General features: G+C 36.9%; 1 protein-coding gene across 8 annotated transcripts in view; it reads right to left on the minus strand.

The window, feature by feature from the left end:
• The window catches only part of DDHD1 (DDHD domain containing 1), a 90,677-nt gene that overhangs the window by 47,539 nt on the left and 22,237 nt on the right, over positions 1-20,901 (minus strand). For 6 of the 8 annotated variants that reach the window (XM_059914255.1, XM_059914253.1, XM_059914256.1 and 3 more), the window contains exon 2: positions 4,021-4,194. In XM_059914255.1, the coding sequence (XP_059770238.1) occupies positions 4,021-4,194 (174 nt within the window). Of the gene's footprint in view, positions 1-3,355; positions 3,377-4,020; positions 4,195-20,901 lie in introns of all 8 variants that reach the window. The other 2 variants (XM_059914254.1, XM_059914251.1) reach the window with 1 other exon arrangement.

A 20,901-nucleotide genomic window follows, 5' to 3' on the forward strand; every position in this document is an offset into this window, starting at 1 on the left:
GTTACTTTGTAGGATGTCCCTCAATTTGAGTTTGTCTGTTTTCTCATAACTGGATTGAGGTTATGCATTTTTTGACCAGAGCAGGTGCAGAACTACCCATTTAGTTCAACCATTTTTTTTTACTGATTACTGCTTGCATAGATAAATTATAAAATGAGGGAAATACTACTCTAGTACTTTTAAGTATTTACAAAATTACTTATTTGAAGGCCTGATTTTATTTGTATGATTCATCCCCAGTGAACTTCTAGCTTTCATTTGTTAGGCTGCTAGATAAACATTTCCTAGCCTAGGAGGTGGGGTGGGAAGAGAATCATTTTTAATTTTAACTCTCAGAGAAAATGAAATCTAAATCACAAAATATGATTATACTTTGGGGGTTTATCTTTCTTTGAATGATAAAAAAGTTATGCTAAGCTTCAATCGATCATTCATTCCTTCATTCATTTATGGCTATGTTGGGTCTTCATTGCTGCACGCGGCTTTCTCTAGTTCCAGTGAGCGGAGGCTACTCTTCGTTGCGGTGCGCGGGCTTCTCATTGCGGTGGCTTCTCTTGCTGTGGAGCATGGGCTCTAGGCACGCAGGCTTCAGTAGTTGTGGCTCACGGGCTCTAGAGTGCAGGCTCAGTAGTTGTGGCACATGGGCTCAGTAGTTGTGGCTCACAGGCTCTAGAGCACAGGCTCAGTAGTTGTGGCACACGGGCTTAGTTGCTCCGCGGCATGTGGGATCTTCCCGGACCAGGGCTCAAACCCATGTCCCCTGCATTGGCAGGCGGATTCCCAACCACTGTGCCACCAAGGAAGCCCCAATCAATCTTTTTAATTCAATGCTTACTTTGAGATTAGTAGAATAATTAATAAGGAGAGAATAATAAATATATTCAGTGTATTTGTGGCAATAGCTACCCTAACCAAGACATAGATAAGGTCAGAAGGAAAAGGAATTAGTATTTCATTTTATTTCATTAGTATTTTATGTCCTTCAAGGCAAGAACTCTGTTAAGTTTCTTAGGAATTCCCCAGAGCACTTAAAAACAGTTCTTGAATATAGTACTTAAAATTTTTTTTTTAATTATTAAATACGGGATTGTACTCCTTTGTACACTCTACAATACAATAATTGTATTGTACAATTTGTACAATTTTGTACAATTGTACAAAAAATATTGTACAATTTATTGTACAATAAATACTCTATTGTACATCCCTTTTCAGAATGTTTAACATGCACTGTCTACTTTGTTATCTTGTACTTACTCTTTGTAACTTCTCATCTGCAGGCTTTGTCACCCCCAAAGGTTTAAAACTCCCTGAGGGCCAAAACCCTGTCTGTTTCTTTCACAAAAGTAACTGGCACAGTACTATCTGCACAAGGAATATTCAAAATCTTCTAACAATATGAAGAGTCAAGGCTTTATCCTATGTACATGAGAAAATTTAGGTGGAAAAGTTATTTTTCCCCCCTCAGATTAATGAAATATGAAATTTCAGAAGCTTGGAGGTAAGAAGCAAAATAATCAAAAAATTATAATACTTTTAATCTTTGTATTATAAATTTGAGTTATTTTTCCAACAGTAGCTTTTTGGGCAGCAAATGTTCTTTCATTAAGACCAGTGATAATTTTCAAATGTACTACAGAATTTCCCATAGTCTTCAAAGTCAAAAGTCACATTTTAACACATGAATGTATGCTTTACATAATACTAAATAACAAATAAAATGGCTGGAAATTCATGACAACAGTATATATACTGAATTGAATTTATAATCTTTGTTGATAACAAAACATGCTGATGTTTTATGTCACAGTATATTTAAAAAATCAATTTTTCTTCCAATGAACCTCAAAAGATCATCATTTTGAAAGATTACAATACAGAAGTGTTCTAACAGTTTAACAATTTTCTGTTATTACTAATTAGAATTTTACCACTCAATGTGTATCTTTAAAGCTAGCAAAAAATAATACTATAATCTCCCAGACTGATACTCAAGAACTGACACAGACTCAAAGATATACTGAAAAAATCTACTCATACAAATAAACTATGTTCTTTTATCAGACTTCTTTAAGTGACTGGATCATAAAATTAGGGCACTTTGAAGAAAACTGAAGTATGCTGCTCCATTTTAACATTTCAGATTCCAAGTAGATGGGATCTAGAGATGAAACAGAGCTTGTGACTAACTTCCACAGGGAAAATTAGCAAGTGGAAAAGAAATGCTTTGAACACAGTATGAGAAAGGGGACAATATACTTATATTTTTATTTTTCATACTCATCCTTTTCCTCCTCCAAGCTCTTGGGTTTTTTCCATGCATTAATAGTAAAGAATTTGGGTGGATAAACTGGGTTTGTTAAGGTGAACTGCCATTTTTGAGGAAAGACTTAAGGAGAATTAATAGAAAGGAAAAAATCCAGAACTCAGCCTTTCCCAATAGGAATGAAATTTTGAAAAGAGTTCAGTCTTTCAAATACTATGAAGTAGGCTTTTGTGATTATTTTGATAGTGGTGATGAGAGGTTTCAAAATATTTCAGTCACTAATAAAAGATCAGAGATATACAAAATTTGCTATCTGTGCTTTAACCAGAGTATTGTCTTTATGGCAATCTGCAGGAATATAGATACAGCTCTGCTTTATAGATACTGAATTGTTCTTTATATATTGATATGTAAGAACCTTGAGCTTGAATTTCACAGTGAAATAAGAACATAGTTGACTCTAGGGATTAGCAAAATGAAATATTTAAAATTCCTAGAATATGGTATCTGGCACATAATAGATATTTCTTAGATTTAATTACCGATTTATTTAGAAGCCACCATTTTCCTCAATTATGCAGACTTTTAAAGGTACAAAAGATATTTTTTTTTTCTTCAAAAGATATTTTTACTTGGTATAAGCTAAAGTATACAGTTTCCCTGCGTGTGTGTGTGTGTGTGTGTGTGTGTGTGTGTGTGTGTTCAGAGAGAGATAAAAGAGTAAGGAATAGGAGAGAGAAAAGACTTGGAATGTTATTAACAATAAGGGGGAAAAAAAGCCAATTTAAAGCTTATTGTTTTGTAATTGATTATGTTATATAATCAATTGCTTCCAACTACATAATTCATTTTTTCCAAGCTGCATTCTGTGAATTACTTGATCAATATTGAGTTTTTCTGCTTATAGATAGATGTTTTTACAAGGAGAAGGAAAAAAAATCACTTAATTCATAGTTTAATTCACTAGATTAAGCAGGGCTTGCCAAGAAACTTCCCAAATAAAGGCAAGCATGGATGAAGAAACACTTTTAGGAAAAAAAAAATTAGAGAAATCCACAAATTCTAATCTACCTGTACTGTTATACTCACCAGAATAGTTGATCCCACTGCCTGCAGTAAATGGAACAACAGAAGTATTTTTTAACTTTACCACACATTTTGAATTTTACTCAAGATTAGACACATAATGAAACATGGCAATCTTAGCTAGTATGTAAGTATATTAAACTATTGAAAGAAAAAGTATCCAAATGCCAAATAAGGAAATATAAGGAGTAGATTGTTTCAAATTAAAAGTTGATATGGTTATCAATATGGAGACACCTAAAAGGGACTTATACAAAAGAAATTAAAGTTTTTTTAAACTTCAGGAAAAGAACCAAAATTAAAATATTAGCAAAACTGCTCTTTTGATATAATGACAAGGGATTTTTCATAAGTTCAATTTTCTTTGATGACTAAAAAGCTACTCAAAAGGACTAATTCAGAGAGCACATTATAACAATTTGTACATTTATAGTAAATCATGTTAGTGTCATGTCAGTGAAAACACATATTAAGTAAAATAAAAATGGAAATAGTTCAGAAATTTACAGCAGTTTTAAATTCTAAAATAATAATCAAATATTTGAAATAATCAAATTGTATAAATTCTAACACTTCTGAATTACTATTGCAAACTTAGGAACCACTCTAAACTTTATCAACAACTTACTTGGTTTACAAAACATATTAAATATATTAACTGGTCTTACCATCTTTTCCATCTATGGGTTTTGACACTTCAATATCAAAACTTTCCTGCATCTGCTGACCTCTAAAACGGCTAAGATGTTCTTGCTCAATTAAATTACTTTCTTCTTCTTCTAGCGGCTGCCAAGTACCATCAATAAACCACTGTCCACGCATTACTGGTATTTTATCGGACTCTGAAAAGGGAAATCACAGAATTACACATTTTAGGATCCAACCTCTCAGGAAGTGAAATAGTAACTACAATTTTATATTTTGCTACTGCTATGGCAAAAACAGACTTTCGTGATCCAACAGAATCATTTAAAGTTTTAAATTTCAGACATCAAGCCACAGTATATAATTTTGTTTACAACATATAATTTTACTTGTATTAAATATTACACGTAAAAGGTACTTTGGCATTAGAAAGGGAGAGGGGCGTTATTTATGTAACTGAGGCCCCAAGTAACCAAAATTAGTAGGCTAAGGGGTTGACAAACTTCATGCTAGACTCCAGTGATAGTTCCAATGTCTTAGAAAATACTGAGATAAATTTCCACAAGTAGTTTAGAAATAATGTGTATTGTCGTAGTGTGGTACATTTTTCAGGGCTGCCTGAGTACGGGAGTATGCAAGTATATGGGAATAAGTGAAACTTTTAATTACAGTAAATTCCTCATCCATTTCAGAAAAAAAATTGAGAAAAAATTTCTTTGAAAAACTGACCATTTCTTTGATTAAACAGTGTCCCATAAACCTAAGACTTTTACTTGCTATTTATAAACCACAATTGTTAGCTAAGTTATCTTGAATCCTTTAAAATAATTTTTTAAAAAACCCATAAAGCAAAAATAAAATTGAAACAACAAAACCCTAAAAATAAAAAGCAAAATGAAAAAAAAAAATGAACCTTACTATACAGAGTTGGTGGTTTATCCACATATAGAGAAGTTATTTCAAGAGGATTCAAAACACAGTAATTTGTATATACATATTAGGATATACCCTATGTACAAAAAGAACTGCAAACATATCTTAAACCTTTTGCAGTAGCTACACTGTTATAATTGTAATAATATTGGTACTGTTAATTTGAAACTGTAGATTAAGGTGAATATATTAATTTCATTCATCATTAGAATAAATTAATATCATTAGAAACCAAGATTTTCAGCACAGGTAAAAAGACATACAAATATAAAAATCAAAGAAATAAATCTATATTTTAAATTTCAATTAGAAATGTCAGCATGAAATAATGATGTATATTTTCTATTAAAAAAAAATTACCCTAAGCTCTGTGTGCCAAAAAGGCCTAGAAATAAAGACCAACCCCGTATAAGTGAGCACTCCTGATATAAAGATCGTGATCTCTAAATATCATTTCCTTAAAGAAATGGCCAATTCCTGGTTTGAAACAGAAAATTTACTAGATGATCCTCAAACATCTTGTACCAGACTTGTACTGTGATGTATTCAAAATCTCCTATTATGTGTTTCTAATTCTTCTTGCATTATCCTTTATTCTGCTATAGCAATTCTGCTATAGTCAGGTGTTTGCTGTGTTATTTGGTGGATAGATATCAAAAACATAAATTCGTTGAGAATTTTGGATTTTAACATTATAAAGTACACTCTGTTGTGTTTGGTGATTTTTTTGCGTGTGTGCTAGATTCTACTTTGTCTATCAAGATTACTACCTCTGCTTTCTTATTGCTTCCAGTTGCCTGTGATGTTTTTGTACATCCTTTTATTTTTAACCTTTCTCTCTGTTTTAGATGTGTCTCTTGTATACAGCACAGAATTGGGTTTTGCTTTATGAAGCCATTTAAAATCTTTTTCTTTTAATATGTGAGTTAAGCCCATTTATGCTTATTGATATAACTGATATGTCTGAACTCTCTTTTTCTATAATTACTGTTTTTTATTATTCTTACTCTCCTAGTTGATGATTTTACTTACTCTCTCTAGTTGATGATTTTGCTTTTCAAAAAAATCTTTTGGTATTTATGAATATTTGCATTTTTGGTTCTAGGGGTTACCTTCACACATGCGTGTGTGAGTATGAATGTATTTTACAGTGTCCTAAGTCTCTTTTTTGTTTATTTAAACTTTAATTACCTGGTCTGTCCATTTTAAGTGGTATCCAAAATTCCCACTTATTACTTATATAATAGAGAATGATCTTATTCTATTTTTCCCTTTCTCTCTCTACCCACTTACATATAACAATTACACCCATGTCCCCACCACTGTTTTAGTCTTGGATCTACAATATATTAAATTCTCACTACGGATTTCCTAAATTCTTTCATGTTCAAAACTGCTTATCTATAGCCTTGATACTTGAAGGACAGGTTGGCTAGCTTGAACTTTTGTTTCCTTGAGTTTTAAAAAATGCTCTACTGTAGCCTTCCTTTGTATATCATTCTAGAGAAGTCTGATGTAAGCCTAATTTTTTTAACTAGTAATGTGATTTTTTTTTTTCCCCACCAGGAGGCCCAGAAAAAAATTTGCCTTTAAAATCTAACAGTTTTACTAGTCTTTAAATTCTAACAGTTTATGACTCAGAGTTCATTGTTCTGAATCAATTTGCCAAGGTGGGTCCTTTTAATTTGTAGATTTCAGTTTTCCTCTTATTTCTCAAAAGTTTCCTTGGATTAGTTCTGTTCCACTGATTTCTTCTTCAGAGACTCCAATTATAAGCATGTTGGGTCTTCCTTTGCTTGTATTGCATTTCAACCACTTTCTCTATGAAGCTTTTTACTTCTTTCTGCATCTCATTTTCATTCTTTTGGTTGTTTTCCTTCCTTTCATCAGTGCCCCTTACATCAACATTCCTTTCATCAATGCCCCTATTAGTATGTCCCTAAGTTTGTTTGAGAATATTTGGTTGGAGTGCTACAATATGGTTTCTCTTTGTTTTGTGTTTGCTTTTGGCGGAAGAACTATAATCAGTGGAAATGTACTGATCTCACATTTTCTGTATTCCTCTTAGAGTAGCTTTGTATGGCATTTGATTTATTTCTGCTCATGAGCATTTTATGGATGGACTTCTTAGTTCCAGAGTGTCTGCTGCTGCAGATTATTAACAGCAGCTCCTTTAACGGATGGATGTTATGGTGGTGGCAGTGGTGGTAGTGGTGAGTGAAGACTGGATTGGTGTGCCTTGTTCTTCTTTCATTTCTCCAGGACCCTTCATTTTCTCCTTACTTCTTTCCTCTTATTGCCATGGCTCCAAGGGGCAGTATCCTTTCTCTTTCTCCTCTCCCACCAGCAATGTTTCTCTGATGCTACTACTTCTGGTCCCTCTCACTTTCACACACCATCCCTACAGTTAGTGCTATGAATTACCAAGTCCCAAGCCTGTGTTCGTATTTTGCCAGTTGTGTGGAGAACATTTTCTTTCTGAGGGTGCTTTTGTGCTTCATTTTAACCTCTAATCTCCTCTCTTTTTTCACTGTCTCTTAAGCCTCTCCCTGCCCCAGTCTCCAGATTCAGAGATTTATAGCAGTAACAAGAGCTACTGTAATTTGCAGTTCCTTTACTTACAAGTAATTTAAAATTTGTGGTACTGTCTCTCTCGTAGTAATGCTATAGGTGTCAGCTATGTATGGTTTATGTGTATGTGGCTTTTGGGGAGAATGTGTGGAGAGATTTAGATTTGGACAGCTGCCATTATCCTCCACATCCAAAAGCTCATCTCATTTAACCTTAACAGTAATCTTAAAGATAGCTATGACTTCCCCGGTTTTACAAATGAGTAAGATGACTTTTAGTGAACCTAAATAATTTGCCTAAAGGCAAACAAGTATTATGAGAACCAAGATTCCAACCAAAGTTGACTCCAAAGTTCAAACTCTTTCTACCACACAATGCAACCTACATTCTCAAACAGGAAAAGGTCCCTTTTTATCTCTCTCCCCAAGAAATACAGGCTAGTTAGTTGTGTCTGTAATTTTTAAATAAACAATTTGGGAAATTTTACATTGCCAGGCTATTACGGGACTTACAAACCAGAGCCAAGCATGCCTCCCCATAAAAACCATGGAAGTAAAAAGCAGAGTTAAAAAGAGTAAAACAGGGCTTCCCTGGTGGCGCAGTGGTTGAGAGTCTGCCTGCCAATGCAGGGGACACGGGTTCGAGCCCTGGTCTGGGAAGATCCCACATGCCGCGGAGCAACTAGGCCCATGAGCCACAACTACTGAGCCTGCGCGTCTGGAGCCTGTGCTCCGCAACAAGAGAGGCCACAATAGTGAGAGGCCCGCGCACCGCGATGAAGAGTGGCCCCCACTCGCCGCAACTAGAGAAAGCCCTCGCACAGAAACGAAGACCCAACACAGCCAAAACTAAACTAAATAAATTAATTTAAAAAAAAAAAAAAAAAAAGAGTAAAACAAGTTTTAGCACACATCTACACTCTCAAATCTTTTCCTCTCTTGAGCCTAATATTGGGTTGGCCAAAAAGTTCATTCGGTTTTTTTCATACGATGACTCTAGTAGCACTTAGTTGCCTTTAACTTCATTCAAAACAATTTTGTTAGATTGTATGTGACAGCTGTCATATCAGCGTGCATTTAAAAAAACTTACCAAAACTGGTGAATTTTTGTGTAGCTATTTTAATATTGAAGACCAAAGAAAGCAACATTTTCAGCATATTATGCTTTATTATTTCAAGAAAGGTAAAAACGCAACTGAAATGCAAAAAAAGATTTGTGCAACCTATGGAGAAGGTGCTGTGACTGATCGAACGTGTCAAAAGTGGTTTGAGAAGTTTTGTGCTGGAGATTTCTTGATGGACAATGCTTCACAGTCGGGTAGCTCAGTTTAAGTTGATAGTGATCAAATTGAGGCATTAATTGAGAACAATCAACGTTATACCACGCGGGAGACAGCTGACATACTCAAAATATCCAAATCAAGCGCTGAAAATCATTTGCACCAGCTTGGTTATGTTAATCACTTTGATGTTTGGGTTCCAGGTAAGTTAAGCAAAAAAAGAAACCTTCTTGACTGTATTTCTGCATGCAATTCTCTACGTAAACGTAATGAAAACGTTCCATTTTACAAACAAATTGTGACAGGCGATGAAAAGTGGATACTATACAATAATGTGGAATGGAATAGATCATGGGGCAAGCGAAATGAACCACCATCCACCACACCAAAGGCCAGTCTGCATCCAAAGAAGGTGATGTTGTGTATATGGTGGGATTGCAAGGGAGTCCTCTATTATGAGCTCCTTCCGGAAAACCAAACGATTAATTCCAACAAGTACTGTCCCAATTAGACCAACTGAAAGCAGCACTTGACAAAAAGCATCCAGAATTAGTCAACAGAAAACACATAATCTTCCATCAAGATAATGCAAGACCGCATGTTTCTTTGATGACCAGGCAAAAACTGTTACAGCTTGGTTGGGAAGTTCCAATTCATCCGCTGTATTCACCAGATATTGCACCTCCGGATTTCCATTTATTTAGGTCTTTACAAAATTCTCTTGGGCTTCCTTGGTGGTGCGGTGGTTAGGAATCCGCCTGCCAATGTGGGGGAAACGGGTTCGAGCCCTGGTCTGGGAGGATCCCACATATTGTGGAGCGGCTCAGCCCGTGTGCCACAACTACTGAGCCCGCGTGCCACAACTGCTGAAGCCTGCGCACCTGGAGCCCGTGCTCCGCAACGGGAGAGGCCACCGCAGTGAGAGGCCCGTGCACCGCAACGAAGAGTGGCCCCCTGCTTGCCGCAACTAGAGGGAGCCCAGGCACAGCAACGAAGACCCAATGCAGCCAGAAATAAATAAAATTTTAAAAATTAAAAAAAAAAAATTCTCTTAATGGAAAAAATTTCAATTCCCTGGAAGACTATAAAAGGCACCTTGGAATCGTTTTTTTCTCAAAAAGATAAAAATTTGGGGAAGATGGACTTATGTAGTTGCCTGAAAAATGGCAGAAGGCAGTGGAAGAAAAGGGTGAATATGTTCTTCAATAAATTTCTTGGTGAAAATTAAAAATGTGTCTTTAACTTAAAAACCGAAGGCACTTTTTGGCCAGCCCAATAAATCTAAGCATGTATCCTCTGGATAGATGTCTTGGGAGCTTTACACCTAAGCTTTAAATTCCAGCAGTATGAGGTCAAGTACTACATCATTTTGGTTCAGGCCTCTGTCTTGAACTCTACATCCAAACATTCAACTGCCAACTAAACATCTCCTAGTAGAAAGATCAATAGTTACCAGAATCACAAATAGCCATGGGACACATTAGGTTCCTGGAAGAAACAAAACAGAACACAAACCTGTTACTCCATCTGTATTCCCTATCATGGCAAGTGGTGTGCTGACAGTATTTAGCTGGTCACCCAAGACAGAAATCTGGGAGTCATCCAAGATGTCTCCTCCTTACATGTGTTTTACAACTATAGCTGGACACACACTGAGGACTATTCATTTTATCTCCTAAGTCACCCTCAGATTCATCCCTCACTCATCAGGGTTTGGGGTGGTGGTGCTGCCCGCATCTAGGCCAGGGATGTTGCTAAACATCCTACAGTGCACAAGACAGCTCCCCCCACCCCACATCACCCCTCCCAGCCAACAATGAATTGTCTGGCCCAAAATGTCAACTGTGCTGAGGCTGAGAAACTCTGGCCTAGCAGTACCTTTTAAAACCTAAAAACACTTCTATCTTTTACAGATCAATTCTAGAAATACACTTTATAGGAACTCTTGCAAAAATGCCTAAAGATACAGTACAAAGATGTTTATCTCATTTTACAATAGAAAACAAATAAAAACAAACAAACAAAATGACCTATATTTCTACCAACAGATGATTGACTATGTAAATGATGCTTGGCACACAGTAGGTGTTAAAAATATTCATTAAATAAATCAAAATATGAATGAATGGATAATAATCCATAGTGAAATAATGCTCAGAAGACATGGAATAATGTCTAAAATAAAAATGAAAAAATTAAATCATAATACTACATGTATATATATTTGTGCATGTGCATATATATGTATAAATAGTATAATCCTGTTTTATAAAAGTATACATATATACTGAAAATAAGTGGAGAAAAATACACTAAGCTATTATTAACAGATATCTTGGGGACATGGGACTATAAGGATCTTTCTGTTTCCATATTATAAATATCTATAAATGTTTGGCATGTCGATAATATACATGTTTTAGTTTTATAGGCAGAGTGGTTAATCTTATGTATCAACTTGACTGAGCCACAGGGTACCAAGATACTTGGTCAAACATTCTGGCTGTTTCTGTGAGGGTGTTTTTGTTTTTATTTATTTGTTTATTTTTATTTTATATTGGAGTACATTTGATTAGCAGTGTTGTGTTAGTTTCAGGTGTAGAGCAAAGTGATTCAGTTATACATATACATGTATCTATTCTTTTTTCAAATTCTTTTCCCATTTAGGTTATTACAGAATATTCAGCACAGTTCCCTGTGCTATACAGTAGGTCCTTGTTATTTATTTTAAATATAGCAGTGTGTACATGTCAATGTGTAGGCATTTTTGGATGAGATTAACATTTAAATCCATAGACTGAGGAAAGGAGACTGCCCTCCATAATGTGGGTGGGCCTCATCCAATCAGTTGAAGGCCTGAATAGAACAAAAGGCTGACCCTCCCTCAAATAAGAAGGAATTCTGTCAACAGCCTTCAAAACTGGAATATTAAGCTCTTCTTGCTTGGTGATTTGAACAGGGACACTGGCTCTTCCTGGCTCTAACAGTAGCCGGCTGGCCTTTGGATTTGAACTGCGACATCTCTGCAAATTTTGGACTTGCCAACCTCTAAATCTGCATGAGCCAATTCCTTATAATCTCTGTTATTCTCAGGAGAATCCTAATACATTCAGCAAAAATAAAGATCACATATTTTGGAAGAAACTGCTAGATGCCCGTCCTATATCTATCCTCCCCCTATTCCTTATAGCAGAATACCAATTTATTCAGAGCAGTAATATGTTCAGTAAAAAGACTATTTCTGGTCTCCTTGGGCAGCTAGGTTTGGTCATGTGATTGAATCTGGGTAATAGGATACAGCAGAAATTACTGGTGGTATAGCTCTTTGACCTTCCCCTCTTTCTTTTCTGCTACCTATGTCTTGAGCTCCTGAAACTCTCTTAGATCAAGTCACTTACAAAGAATGGAAAGCTGAATAACAGAAGGAGCCTCTGTCCCTGATTACAGTGGAGCTGTCACATAGCCCTGAACTCTAGACATCCATATTTCCTTTAGGTACAGAGAAATAGACCCTTTTGTGTTTAAAGCCACTGTTATTCTGGCTTTTAAAAATCATATGCAACAGAATCTCATGCTGATAGGGACTTGCACAGATATATATTTAAAATGTCACCTCCCTTTGTAGTTATGGAATGGAAAGATCTGGATACATCTGTTATACAACAGAGTATGTAGACAGGGACCAGAGACAAATTTTTCAAAGGGCTAATGGATCAAATTAATATGCTGGCACTAGATTAATAATAAAGAATTACGTTTCATTTATAAAACACTCATTGAAAGTCAATTTAAACTTAATATAAAGACTAGTACTTATCATTACCACCTGCCTGGAAGAAAATAACCAAGTTATTATCCTAATTATAACTCTTAGGCAAATCATGATAAAAGGTGGGCCTTTACTGGAATCAAAAGAAAAATGTGGGTTCTCCTTGACTAGAAAACAATTACAAGGTCCATTTTCCACTATGAACACTTCCTTCATTTAAGCAAAAGCCTGAGTGGATCTCTTATGTGTGGGTAGGGGAATTCTGGCAGTAAGGATTTTATGTATTGGGACTTTCCTGGTGGTCCGGTGGCTAACACTCCACGCTCCCAATGCTGGGGGCCCAGGTTCGATCCCTAGTTGGGGAACCAGATCCCACATGCTGCAACTAAGAGTTCGCATGCCGCACTAAAGATCTCGCATGCCACAACTAAAAAAGATCCCGCATGCTGCAACTAAGACCTGGCACAGCCAAAAATAAATAAATACATACATACATACATAGTAAAAAAAAAAAAAAAAAAAACGGGGGGGATTTTATGTATTAAAAAGCTAGACTTATACCAGAAGGCAGAGGGAACAATTATAAGATTTCTAAAGGACTATTTTCAAGAACTATTTCAACCCATATTGTACTTTGCAATGTATGATATGTATAGAGAGAAAGTCTTGACACTTTCCCTCCAGCTTCACTATGCCCTTACAGCTTTACACACTTGGGTACAAAGCATGCCTATAATTCACTGCTCTAGAAACTTAGAGAAAACATCTGACCACAGAGGACTTAAAGATGAAGGAAGTCACAGAGTAACAGAAAATAAGAATGGTGGAGTATTGCTATTCAGAGGAAGAAGAAATAAGAAAGGATGAGATATAAGAAAATTAGAAGACATAAGATAAGGGGAAGGAGATGTAAGAGACAAGGAGGATAGAAAAGAGGTGGAAGATTAAGAAAAATACTTAATACCTAGTACTTACTATCTAGTACTCTGAATATACTTCTCATAGAATTAACGCTATAAATCGTGGCTAGGGTTCTAGATCAGCCCCATAGAGGCCCACTTAAACCATTATGTGGCTAACATTTTGCTGAATTACTTCTACCAAACTGTCCTTTACAATGGAAGAGGAAGGGGTTTCTCTCTCTGGTTCCAGTGTGCTCAACTTATTGAATTCTTGCAGGGTGTGAGTTTTATTTTTTAGTGCCCAGGTGCTAGCTAACAGCAGTGGCACCCTCCCATGGGCAGCTTTGCCCAGGACCACAACTCTGCAGGCAGTTTCACTGTGGAACGTCACCTGCCAGGCACCTCCCCTTGAAATACTTCTTCCACACCACCTCAGGCAGCCTGTGCTGAGTTCCTGTGGAAGTCTTCCCCCCAGCACTCCAGAGGGCAGATTTCCAGCAGTCTCAGAGGGGTAGCACCTCAGTGACTAGTGTCACACTCTCTGGGTCAGAATCTCAGCACTGACAAGAGGAAATAGCCTCTTCCTTGAGTGCTCTATCTCAGTCCTAGGGATGGTGGCTGCTACCTGCATCTGCTATTTCTGTATGTTTCATAGAGTTCCCCTTGTCCTGTGACTTCATTCCTCTGTTAATAATTCTTCATGTTACACTTTGTTGAAATTACTGTGTGGTTTCTGTCTCCTGACTGGACTCTGATATAACAAGATTTTCACAGAACAGGAATCCAAATAGCCAATAAAACTATAACATGAAATATGCTCAGATTCACTGGTAATCAGAGAAACAGTGCCATTCCTAGGTATATACTCTACAGAAATTCTGGCACATTTGTACAAGGAGATGTATAGAAAATTTTTTATTACAGCACTGTTTATAATAGCAAAAAACTGCAAACATCCTAAGTGCCCAAAGAGGAAAACAAACTGTGGTAAATTCATGCAGTGGAATATTATTATATACAGAGAAAACAAGTAGCTGGAGTTACATGTGTCAGCATGGATAAATCTCAAAATCCTAATCTGAACCAGAAAGCAAATTGCAGAAGGCACAGAATGGCAAGAGAATGGCACTATAAAGTTATTAAAACAGATCAAAAAATGTCGATGTGAATACTAATCTAATAATCTAAAAAATATATGGGAATAAACAGCAAATCTAAGAGAGTGATTACTTTTGGATTGAAGAAAAGGGAACAGGAGAAGTTGCAGAGGAGATTTTTATTATATCTGTAATGCTTAAAAAGCTAAGCAAGGGGGAGTACTGATTGGTGGTTATATAATCTAGACTTTTGTATATACTTGAGATAATTCATAATAAAAATCAATATTAAAAGTAACAAACTGACTTTCTCAAAATGTGGGTGATAAAACATTATGCATGAAAATAATAATGTTTAATTGGTAAATGGAATGAAAGGTAGTAAATTAGGAACTGGATAACAAAATGCTACCTTCCATTCTAATACCTGAAGACTTGCTCATTCACTAGACAAGAACTATAATCTGGAGGAATACTGTAGGACAAAGGTAACTAAACAGTCATTATCCTAATCATCATTTAACTTAGCTACAAATGTTATAATTGCAAAATTACATTAGCTGCTAGCAATCATAAAAAATTCTATCTTATGAAAGAAATACCTATACCTCAAAACATACCGGGGATCCCATCTGAAAGTAACAATTACACTAAAAATACTAAATTATGTTTAGGCAAGAGCTACTATTAATATTTATGACTTACCAAGTTTAAATCAATTTCATAGGGGTAAGAAACTCTGGGTAATATAATTATACCTTAAATACTTTTTGCTTCTTTTGATTCAAGAAACAAGACCATAAGAGTTTTAAAACCTGCATATATTTCTTATTTCTTCATTAGTGTAACTGTAAAGTTGAATAAGTGGTTTACTGTCCTTCTATTAGTCTGCTAGAGCTACCATAACAAAATACCACATTATTATTATTATTTTTTAAAGATAGTATTACTGCCTTTGGGAAATACACTGACTTTTTTTTAATGTTATTTTATTTATTTGTTTGTTTATTTATTTATTTTTGGCTGCACTGGGTCTTCATTGCTGCACGCGGGCTTTCCCTAGTTGCAGTGAGTGGAAGCTACTCTTCGTTGTGGCGCACAGGCTTCTCATTGCGGTGTCTTCTCCTGTTGCGGAGCAGGGCTCTAGGCACGCAGGCTTCAGTAGTTGTGGCACGTGGGCTCAGCATCTGTGGCTCACGGGCTCTAGAGCACAGGCTCAGTAGTTGTGGCGCATGGGCTTAGTTGCTCCACAGCATGTGGGATCTTCCCGGACCAGGGATCGAACCCGTGTCCCCTGCATTGGCAGGCGGATTCTCAACCACTGCGCCACCAGGGAAGTCCCACAAAATACCACATTCTTGGTAGTTAAAATAAAAAAAACTTATTTTCTCGCAGTTCTGGAGGGTAGAAGCCCAAGATCAAAATGTCAGCAGGTTTTGTTTCTTCTGAGGCCTCTCTCCTTGGCTTGCAGATGGCCACCTTCTTACTATGGCCTCATATGGTCTTTACTCTGTGCATGTGTATCCCTGGTGTCTCTTTGTGTGTCCAAATTTCCTCCTCTTATGTGGACACCAGTCAGATTAGATTGGGGCCAACCCTAATGGCCTCATTTAACTTAATCATCTCTTTAAAGGTCCTACCTTGAAATACGATCACCTTCTGTGGTGGTGGCAGTGAGAACTTTAACATATGAGTTTGTGGGGGGACACAATTCAGCCCATAACAGTCCTCAAAAGTTTTTACTACATGATCCTTCCAGGAATTCACATTACACTTTCATCCTTTTCTCATACTTTCATTCACAGAAGGCAGTTTTTAGATGTTGTTAGCAATCTCTCCATTTCAAAATGGAGAATAGGCTTTAATTCATATACCCTTTTGCCCTTAGCCTTCCAAGGTTAATATTCTGAAGGACCTAAGATGTAAGTAATGCAGAATTTTACACACTTAAGGAACATATTCTCTCTAGGTACTTGAATGTTTGATATAATTTGCATAGATACGGGAGAGAAACCTGTGCCAAAAATGGAATATATAACATTAAAACAGACTTTTGAATTTTTAATGTTAATTTTAGCTTATTGGAGATGAGATAATTCAATACTGACTCTGGCCATTCTATCAGATTATTAAAATCAAAAGAATAAGAATTAACATAGTTGGAGCTTTTAGAATCAGCAAAGTGTCATTCAAACCTGTCTATCTTTTCCTTATCTTCTCTTTCTATACTCTACATATTTTCCAGTTTTAATGTGTGATTCTCAAACTTGGCCAGTTATCAGAATTACCTGTGGAATTAAATTAAAAGATGAACTTTTCATATTTCCTGCTACACACTTAATAAATCAGAGTCTCTGGAGATAAGGTCTAGAAATATGTATTTTTTTAAAAGTCCTCCAGGTTATTATTGTAAAGCAAAATGTTCAGACTGATCACTAGTTCCAACCAGTTTAAATTAGTATCTCCAAAAATATTTTAAGCATATTCTCATACATATGTACTTATTTATAAATCATGCATATGCATTACTGTTCTAAAATGTTTTATACATTATAAAACATACAAAAATAGAAAATTTGAAAAGATGAAACAGAAAGTAAATATGTATTCAAACATTTTTGTTGTAACACACCTAATATAGAGTTTGCATACCCCATTTTAGAGACCACCGGTTTAAATGATGAGGATTTTTGCATCTTTAATTGCAGCACTGTTTTCTTCTGAGCTCCAGACCTATTTATCCAAATGCCTAGTGAATGTTTCTACCTGGGTGTACAATAGGCACCTTAAATGCAATGTCAAAATAAACTGTTATTTAACTTCCCTCTGCCACCCCAAGATGGACCTGGGTGGGAAACCTGTTCTTCTTCCACAACCCACCCAAGTTAAAAACATCAGCGATAACCTGGCCCACTCTTCCTTTTACCCATATTGCATTGATAGTGTACATTCTACTTTAATATCTTCCTCCACCCCTTCAATAACCATTCAAAGAGTGATGCCCTAAGACCAGGGGTCCCCAACCCCCGGGCCGCACAGCGGGAGGTGAGTGGCAGGAGAGTGAGCGCAGCTTCATCTGCCGCTCCCCATCGCTCACATTACCGCCTGAACCAGCCCCGCTGCATCGCTCACATTACCGCCTGAACCATCCTCCCTGCATCGCTCACATTTCCACCTGAACCACTGCTCTCATTACCGCCTGAACCATTCCCTCCCTACCCTTCCACGAAACCAGTCCCTGGTGCCAAAAAGGTTGGGGATGGTTGCCCTAGACCCTCACGGTTTCTCACTTGCAGTACTGCAGTAACTAACTCCTTAACTAGTCTCCCTGATTATGATATATCACTTTTCTGGCTTTCCACTTATTTTTTTTTTTTTACATTTTTAAATTAATTGTCTTTTATTGAAGTATAGTTGACTTAAAATGTTGTGTTAGTTTCAGGTGTACAGCAAAGTGATTTACACATACATATATTCATTTTCAGATTCTTTTACCATATACCTGTGCTATACACAGTAGGTCCTTGTTTATCTCTTTTATATGTAGTAGTATGTCTATGTTACTCCCAAATTCCTAATTTATCCCGTCCCCCAACCTGGCTCTCCACTTATCTTCCACATGGCTGTCAGAATGATAATTTTAAAATGCAAAACTGATCAAGTAATTTCTCCATTTTACACCTTCCAATGTTTCATTTTCATAGGATAAAATTTTCAGTATGAAAGGGCCTGTCCTGATCTAGTCTCTGTCTATCTACCCAGTTTCCCTCTTTCACTCTTTTCTACCTTATTTCCAATGCTCCTGCCAAAGAGAGCCTGTGTCCTCTGCATGCATTATCTTCCTTCATAACTCCAGGCCTTTAAACATGCTATTTCCTCTGCCAATAACACCCTTCTTTAAGATCCAAATCAAGCATACATTTCTCTGGAAAGCTTTTTATAAACTTGAGGTAGAGGTGATCACTCCCTTTTATCTAGTAGACATTATATGAGTATTGTGGAATGAAATAAAATGTAACCTGCTGATTTTTAAAAAAAAGTACTGAAAGGAAACAATTCATATTATAAAAGAGTAGCACAAAATTTAGGAAGCTGGCAAACAAATGTCAGACTGTCAAAACAGTTTCTCTTCAGGCAGGTTAACTAGCTATAAGTGAAACGTGATCATCAGAATTTAAGCTCTATATTGGGTCAAAATCAAAAGAAAAACTAAAGCTGAGGAAAACATTTGAGAAATTCCTAAGACTAAAGTCACAAGGAACTTATATGAGGAACATATTCAGAAAATCATCAAATAGAAGGAATAAGTAGCAGTAAAAATGGGCAAGTTACTCTCACATAGGTTACAAAATACTCCAGGATATTAGGTATTGTTGGCATATAATCTTCACATCTGACTTTCCATGGCATAAGCTGTGACATCATGGATGCTGTGACACAGCAGAAAGGAACTGGTTAAGGACACAGAAGGCCTGGGCTCTAATTCCAGTTCCATCCTTAACTTCTCTGAGCCTCAGTTTATTATCTGTAACATGAGGATATTCTATCTCACTGCAGAGTTATAATAGTGATTAACAAAATAACTTATATGAAAGCATTCTGTAAACTATAAAATCCCATTCCAAATTATGGCATTATTGTATACACACAATATCTAAAACCACACACAGCAGTTAAATCTGACTATGTCAAGACTAGCTTTCTAGAATCCTCAGCCATTTGATTTACCTAATCTCCTTTTCCCCCTATCATCTCTACCAAAATGAAAACCTCACACTATGACAACCAGAAAAGCAGGGTCAGAAAACCAAAAACTAGGGACTTCTCTGGTGGTACAGTGGTTAAGAATCCGCCTGCCAATTCAGGGGACAGAGGTTCGAGCCCTGGTCTGGGAAGATCTCACATGCCGCAGAGCAACTAAGCCTGTGGGCCACAACTACTGAGCCCACGTGCCACAACTACTGAAGCCTGTGCGCCTAGAGCCCGTGCTCCGCAACAAGAGAAGCCACCACAGTGAGAAGCCCGCACACTGCAACGAAGAGTAGCCCCTGCTCGCCGCAACTAGAGAAAGCCGCAGCAATGAAGACCCAACACAGCCAAAAAAAAAATATATATATATATATATGTAAAAAAGAAAACCAAAAACAAAGTATAAGCTAAGACCTGCAGATGAGATCACAGACACACGTGACTGGCAGCTTAATCCAGTGTTCCAATTTACTTCCTGGTGATATCAATAAAAGGTGTGTCCTTTGAATGTGAAAACAGATCCTCAAGAGTCTGTTTTTACATTGAGTTATAAGAAATAAGATGGTAAAAGAAAGGTGGAGACTAGGAAGCATGAGAAATTAAATGCAGCAACCGGTTTGTTAGGCTACAGGTGGTATACCAGCAAAAAGAGGCAACAGCAAAGAGTTTGGATGTACAAATCACTTCTATTCTACAGCCCATAAAAACAGCTGCAGAAGACATCTTAATTCTAGTCTGTGTGGCAAACAGCCACTTGATCCATATTAGCTTACTAAAGGTATTATCTTTGTCCATTCCAACATTCCTGGGAAGGAAGGCACGCAGGATATGAGAGTAGTAGGTTGTGCCTAATGAAAAGAGAACTAAAGATCAAGAAGTGAGAGACTAAATCAGTTTGCTAAATTGGAAGGACAGACTTCTACTTCTAGCCATGAAGTAGACTACTACTTCCAGCAACACATACTGGATTTACTATCCTACCTTAACTAGAAAATCAGGCAGAACACACGGAACAATGAGTTTTCAGATATTGCACAATAGGCAGGGGAGGACAGTGATCATGAGAGAACTCCTACAACTGCCCAAGCTTTGTGCCTGGAGTTTCCAGGCTACAGCACAGGAAGAGGTAACCCACAGAGTCTAGCGGTCTTGCTCAGTAGTGAAATGGCTCACAGTTCAGGGAGGTCAAGATAGCTAGAATGTGTGAGGCAAAATATTGGAAAGTGAAGGGCTATCCAGAAAGAAAGTGCTGGAATTCTCTAGAGGAGTTCCCTTGAGTCTTTGGTCGAATACTCACCTATGCATGCATGGGAGGAAACTACCTGAGGTCAGGGAAAAGGACCACTGGAAAGGGGTAGGTGGAACAATCTCCAGAGCTCAGACAGAGCTAGGAACAGTTCAAGTTCTAATCAACCAGAGCAAAAAAGACCTATTCCATGGGGAAATGAGTAATGTTCTCAGAAAGGTACTGCTTCAGTAGCAGGGATAAATTATCCCCAAACTAAAGGCTGCTCTCACCACTCTAATAAAGCTCAAAAGAAAGCCTTGATAGGATCAAACTAATCTGAAGTGACAAATGTGTACTAAAACAAAGTCCAATGGAG

This window comes from Balaenoptera ricei, chromosome 2 (genome assembly GCF_028023285.1).
Source record: "Balaenoptera ricei isolate mBalRic1 chromosome 2, mBalRic1.hap2, whole genome shotgun sequence".
Classification (NCBI taxonomy): Eukaryota; Metazoa; Chordata; class Mammalia; order Artiodactyla; family Balaenopteridae; genus Balaenoptera; species Balaenoptera ricei.